Consider the following 7,112-nt stretch of genomic DNA (forward strand, 5'->3'; position numbering starts at 1 on the left):
GCCCTTTATAATTTGACAGACTTCTACCTGGTCACTGCTGAGCCTTCTCTTTTCCTGGGAAAAATTTAATCTTTTCTGTTGGCGGTGGGGAGAAACAGCCACGTAACAAACAGCGAAGAGATCACCATGGATATATTATTGAATTGTCTCACTCTATGGACACGGATTGCCTCATTAATGGGTAATTTGGGTATTTCTTCATGTAGCCAGGTAAACACACTCTCTAATGTACCCTACACCAGAACAAGACAGTACCATCAAATATTTGGACCTGGGACACATGGATTTTTCACAATGACTGACAAAAAATTTCTTTGTACCTTCTTTGACTCTGGCAAAGCCACTTTGAGAGAGAAGCCAAAGAACTGTGGATGCTGGAAATCAGAAACAGAGACAGCAATTGCTAGGGAAACACAACAGGTCTGGCAGCATGCATGGAGAGAAAGCAGAGTAAACGTTTCAGGTCCAGTGACCCTCCTTCAGAAGAAAGAAGAACAATTCTGATGAAGGGTGACTGGACCCAAGTTCTGCTTTCTCTCCCAGATACTGCCCATCCTACTGAGTTTCTCCAGCAGTTTGTTCTCGTAACTTGAACAGCACACAGGAGGATGTATGCTGCCACTGACAGCAATGCATTTGAAGTTCACTTTTAGTGAGTATCAGTGAGTTTCTACATGTTCCATACTATAGTGTACCGATCATTGCTCAAAACAGGACAAGAAGTTGGAGATTTTGTACCTAGTACATGTAGAAACAGGCCTAAAGAGAGAATGGAAGCTATATCATAAAACATAAGGTGCAGCTAAGTTGGATGTTCATTGACACGGAGCTGCAGTTAACCATCAACCTTCATTTTCAGTGCAGGCTCATTGACTCCAATTAGTTAGGGCTGTTGCCATGGGAAAGGATCGGCGATAGTCTCTGTGACTCTTCTGGTTCCAAGGAAAGAAGCAATGCCCATGTGAAATGCATGCGCCTACACAACATAGCGTTCTGTGTTTTAATGCACGCAGCCTCTAGACCGCGCTATTATATCACTCAGATGATCCCAAATCTTAAAAGTTTACAAGTGTAACTCTCAGCATGTTTAATAAATGATAACTAATCCAAATGTTGCACTGGGCTAATCAGCACTATTCCTGAGGGTTCACTGCTTCAAACAGCAAACATGGAACCAGTGTTCATTTGGACTAATGGCTTATTCATTCCAAATTAGTTACCCTTTAAAAGTTAGACAGGCCAGGCCAATACCCATTGGATTTGAAAAGAATGACAGACTATCTTATCAAGACATAAATAATTCGGAGGGAACTTAAAAGGATAGATGTTGACAGACTATTTCTTTATGTGGGGCAATCTAGAATTAAGGAAACTAGTTTAAATATAAAGGGTTTCCCAATTAATAAGACGAGGAGGAATTGTACCTCTTCTGAGAGTCACTAGTCCATGGAACACGTGCTCCCCAAACCCCACTCCAGAAAGTGGGGGAAGATCTGGTGACTGAATTTACTCAAGGCTGGGTTGGGTGGATTTTTGATCGACAAGTGAGTGAGGATTCTAGGGACTGTTGTAAACTATTGTTAAGGCCACAATCAGATCAATCACGACCTTACTGAATAGAGGCACAGGCTCATTGGGCTGAATGGCCTACTCCTGCTGTGACTTAGTGTAAACACAGAGGAATTTCAAGACAAGGATGATGATATTCATTCCAAAAGACGAAGGGTGAGTCAGGGATTCAGTATAGGACTAAGACTCACACCCAGTAGGTAAAAGCATACAAGGATTTTAGGGAAACTCAGAGTTTACAAAGAGACAGAGGATGGGAAAGAGTGAAGTGAGCAGGGGCAGCACAGTGGCTCAGTGGTTAGCACGGCAGCCTCACAGCACCATGGGCTTGCGTTCAATTCCAGCCTCAGGCGACTGTCTGTGTAGAGTTTGTACATTCTCCCCGTGTCTGTGCGGGTTTCCTCCGGGTGCTCCGGTTTCCTCCCACAGTCCAAAAACGTGTAGGCTTGGTGGGTTAGCCATGAGAAATGTGGGGCTATGGCAACAGGGAAGAATACTCTTCCAAGGGGATCAGTGCAGACTCGATGGGCGAAATGGGTCTGTATTTGAACTGCTGGGACTCATGATAAGAGGGGTGGGGATCGGGAAGTGAATTCCAGCTAATTGAAGATCACAAGGAGTCCAAGGTCCTGAAGAATAATGTTAGTTGAGCAAGTTAGCTTTTGGTCAGTTGTGGCTTCCAGCATATCCAAGTTTACGTTGCAAGTATCCCCTTGGCGTTTGACAGCTCATTAAGCTGCCAGGCTCACTGTCAAAGCCACAAATGTTTGCTTTTAAAAATATTATGAAATGGAAAAATTTGTCATAATTAGTGAGTTATTGAGGTCAAACCTGATCCCACAATTGGTTAGGAGGTAAGCACTTTACAAAGTAAAATACTGAATGAGGAATGAGACATACCATCTTCATTGTGCTTCACACATGATAACTTAAGAATAGAAGCATTTATATAGCACCTTTCACAATCTCAGGATGTCCCAAAGACTGCAGAGTCACAGAACAAGCCCTTCAGCCCATCTTTTACAGCTCATAAATATTTGTTTAATGTCGCCCTTGTAATAATGCAGGAAACACTAAAGCCCATCTGCACACAGTAAGCTCTCAAAGAGTAATGCAATAGTGATCACATCATCTGTTTTGTTTGTAAGTGATGTGGTGAAAAGGATTAATATTGACTAGGAGAAATTTCCTGCTGCTCTCCTGAGCACTCACTGGAGTTTCAGCCTGACGTTTGTGTGTGGGTCTATAGAGCATAATTCTAGGCCACATATTTGTGACCGTGAGGTGAGCGAGTGCTGCCCAGTGAGTCTCTGGCTCTCAATGGCGCACCTCACGTCCCTGCACTGCAGCTTCAGCTCCCCTCCTGAGGCAGTCACAAATTTGGTTAGGCTGGTGAGTAGTCCTGGAGAGCGAGAGCGAGAGTGACAGGATCAGAACTGACAGATCCATTAAGGTGCTAGAAGAAGCTAGTTGGATGGGACAAATGGCCTCCTTCCACTGGGAGATTTCCCAGGTTTCACGGTTGACTACAAATGATGATCCAACATGGAGAAGAAAACATTACAAGTTGGCAGACAGGTGAGGAGGGAGTAAGCGCCATTAATGTGGAAATATAATAATTTACATTTTACATATTCCTTAATTACAAAAAGGAATTTTCGCTCAACCCTGGTTGTCTTTGCTTTCTTTGGTCGACAGTCTAAGAGCAACAAATGGAGTGGCATCTGAATCTAACCAAACATCATCACAGGGAAATCAAACTGCGTTCTCCTAGTTTTCAGTGCCAACATCACACGCTGACAAGAACCTCCCCAACCATCAGTTAAAATGCTCAGGAAGCCAACTATTCCAGAAACGCCCTTTAAATAAACGGCATCCATCCTCTCAGAAATTCCCTTTCCTCGACCAACTCTATGAAGTAAGCCACCCCTTCCCAACTCCAGCTCATTTCGTACAGCCGTTACAACAAACATCCCTCCGTCCAAAAGCATCTGCAATTGGTTTTTGCAAACAAACTCTCCTCAAACCAGCTTCACTTTGAACATCCAGGAAGTAACCATCGACTTAAAAGCAAATAAAATGTACCCTCACCACATCACCACTTCCTCCTCATTACATAGGCTTTCTCATGAACCAAATTAGACCAGGAACATAGCCTTTTCCATTTGAAATCTTTTCACCTTCCTGCGCAGCTTTCTTTCTAACCATCCCACCCTGCTCCTTCAGCAGGGCTACTACAGTACCTTCCTGAACATTTTAATCCTCTTTTCTCTATCAGTTAAAACATCCCATTTGGCAGAGGATGCTATCAAACATGAGAATTAAGAGCAAAATTAGGCCAATCAGCCCTTTCAGCTTCTCAATTCAAATGAGGTTGTGGTTGATCTGTTTGTGTTCTGAATTTTACATTCCCATCTATCCTCATTAACTTGGATTTGGTTGTTGATTTGCTAACTGAGCTGGTACGTTTGCTCACAGATGTTTCGTCACTCTGCTGGGTGGCATTGTCAGTGTGCCTCTGGTGAAGCAGTGTTCTGTTCCATTTGTCACTTACATGTCTCAGTAGCTGGGGCGGGTGGCATCACTTCCAGATTTGTTTCTTAGTGGTTGGTCCATGGGGTCCAGCTCTACATGTTTGTTAACAGAGTTCCTGTTTGAGTGCTAGACCTCCGGGAATTCTTGTGCATGTCTTTGCTTGTCTTGTCCAAGGATGGTTACGTTGTCCCAGTCGAATTGCTATCCCTAGTTGTCCGTGTGTACTGAAATGTAATAGTTGGTCATGTCTCATGGTAGCTAGTTGGTGTTCATGAATCCTGATGATTAGTTTCCTTCTGGTTTGCCCTATGTGATATTTTTGGAAGTCTTTGCATGGAACTCCATTAACAAACGTGTACCCATATACCAACCACTAAGAAACAAATTTGGAAGTGATGCCACCCACCCCAGCGAATGAGACACATAAATAGCAAGAGGACAGAACCTTTGGAGGTGCACTGATGACCACAGTGACAAACATCTGCAAACAAACTTACCAGCTCAGTGAACAACCACATCAACCACCTGAGCTACAAATCTTCTCAAAAACCTTGAACCTTGGATTACCGGCCTGACAATTTATCCACCTCCATCTTAATGATATTGCATGATCCCACTTCCAGGGACAGAGTGTTCCAAAGAGAGGGAAAATAAAGTCTCATCTGTGTCCTGAAAGGCAAACCCTCTAATTTCAGACAATGTCCCTGGTCCACTCAGCTACAGGAAGGAGCTATCTGCCCACATGCACCATGGCGGGTGGTCAATCCAGCATCTTACAGATGTCAAACAAATCTCCCTCGCTCTTCTGAGCTCCAGTGACAACACAGGAGCAGGAAAAGGCCATTCAGCCCATCAAGTCTGCTCCACCATTCAGTATGACCATGGCTCCAATCATCCAACTCAATCCCCTGTTCCCACTTTCTCCCACATCACTTTTGCCTTATAAGTCGATCTGCCTCCTTTTTGAAAACAAACTCAGTCAGTCTAATCTCTTCGGATAAGGCAACCTGCTCAGTCCAGCTAGGCAACAACCCACTGTCGCTCAGCTTATTTTGTTTGGTTCAGATACAAAACCAACACAGGGAGATGAAGTTTAACCCGAGCGATGAGTGGAAACGTAGCGGGAGGGGACTGATCAGCTTCCCTTTATGCTGTCAGTGAGGCTGCCCACTCCTGAAACCCACTATCCTCGGTCTGCAGGAGACAAAGGTGCCTCCCAGAGCCACCTTTCCCTCACTCTCAGCCTAATCTATTGGCAGCAGCACAGCTTGGTTGCCTTCACCCTCTGTCCCAGATGAAGCAATAGTGAATCACGAAGGACTGTCTTCACTCCTCACCTAACTTCACCTGGCCTCATCCCCTAGCGAACTTCCAGAAGTTTAAGGAAAAGGGAGCAAAACTCCCAACAGGTTCAGAAATCACTACAAAACCAGATTATAGTTGAACATATTTATTTGAAACCACAAGCCTTCAAAACGCAGCTCCTATGCCGGGAGCAACGTTCCAAAAGCTTGTGCTTTCAAAGAAGGTAATCAGCGTGTGGAGCTGGCGGAACACAGCAGGTCAAGGTGCATCACAGGAAAGTCAACGTTTCAAGTTCTTGCTATCTCCGTTTTCAAATAAACCTGTTGGACTAGAGCCTGCCATTGTGTGACTTCTGACCTTATGCACCACAATCCAACACCGGCATCTCCACACCATCCCAACAGCTTGGAAGTAAACTGAAAAGTCTGGCTGGTCTTTATCCCCCAGCAACGGGTCTCTAGCGTAAAGCACTGGCTTCTGGTAAAATTCAGTATGTAAAGGGTTAATTGTCATTCTGCTAGGAGTACTAGAAGCTGCAAAGTTAGATGTCGACAGCAAAACAGAACAGGATGTTCCATTGTACAATATGCAAAGTAACTTCAAACCACTTTGGAGTATATTTTGTTATTTGGTTAACGAGATTAAAACAAAAATCACCGAGTTACCTGATTTTTTTTACTGAGAAACTCTGTTTCTCTTAGATTCCCGCCCGCCCTGTTTAAAAACACAAAGGATCAATAGCTCCATTGATTTGAAGCGAACTGGCCCACAATCTCGGTGGAACTCAGACAAAGCTCTACACGCAAACACAGATAGATAGACAGGCTGCAGTTGTACTCACCGCTCGCAGCCTCGGGGAAGCTCGACACTGAAGTCTGCCCCATAGTCTTCCTGCTCCAACAGGACTCCTTGCTATTCTCGCCCGCATGAAGTCGGCAGGTCGTCAGAACTGCCCCAGACACATCAGAAAAACACAGCTCCTCCAACCACCAACACTGCCCAGCTTCATTTTCACTTTCTCCCGAAAGAAAGGCTTTCTAACTCCCCCTCGCTCTCACACTGAGGTTAATGAGAACTTACACAACTCCAGTCTCTCTCTCTCCCTAGTACACAAACCCAACCCTTTTTCTGCTCCAACCTCTACACCCCGTCTGTTTCTGCTCAGCTAAAATGCTTGTCATTCCTCTATGCAGATTAACGGAGAGAGGTCAGAGGGCATAGGGAGGGAGTCCCAACTTGGTGCACGATGGCTGAGAGATAAATTCCCTCTTTTTGCAGATGTGTGCACCAGGGATAGGGGAAATTAAACTTGGAAAGTGGCTGTGCAGATGGGTGTCGTCGAATCAAAAGTTCCTACTTTTGTAAAAAAAATCTGCAACCTTGCAAGTTCAAGATAAATAAAAAGAAACGTGAATTATTTAAAATCTGGAAGCAGCACATTTCCATTCGGCTCAATAAGACCAGGAGAGTGTGAGGTTCAGGGTGACTGGACACAGCCAGAGAAGCTGCAGCGTCGAGCTTAAAAGGAAAAAAAGAGATTCCATTTATTTAAAATTTCCATTTCCCTTCTGATTATTCTAAATAAAATTTTGTTGCATCCTGATTTTCACTTTTCATTTCTTAAGAATAAATCATGCTGCAAGTTCTGCTGTTTCAGTGCCGTTTTTTATTAACTCATGGTGTCGCTGTCTGGGCCAACATTT

General features: G+C 44.2%; 1 protein-coding gene across 2 annotated transcripts in view; it reads right to left on the bottom strand.

The window, feature by feature from the left end:
• Positions 1-6,572, bottom strand: part of phactr2 (phosphatase and actin regulator 2) — a 122,906-nt gene extending 116,334 nt beyond the window's left edge. For both annotated transcript variants that reach the window (XM_048536147.2, XM_048536146.2), the window contains exon 1: positions 6,251-6,572. In XM_048536147.2, the coding sequence (XP_048392104.1) occupies positions 6,251-6,293 (43 nt within the window). In that variant the 5' untranslated portion in view covers positions 6,294-6,572. The remainder of the gene's footprint in view (positions 1-6,250) is intronic.
• Between the last annotated feature and the right edge of the window lie 540 nt (positions 6,573-7,112).

Source organism: Stegostoma tigrinum, chromosome 9 (genome assembly GCF_030684315.1).
Source record: "Stegostoma tigrinum isolate sSteTig4 chromosome 9, sSteTig4.hap1, whole genome shotgun sequence".
In the NCBI taxonomy this organism is placed as follows: Eukaryota; Metazoa; Chordata; class Chondrichthyes; order Orectolobiformes; family Stegostomatidae; genus Stegostoma; species Stegostoma tigrinum.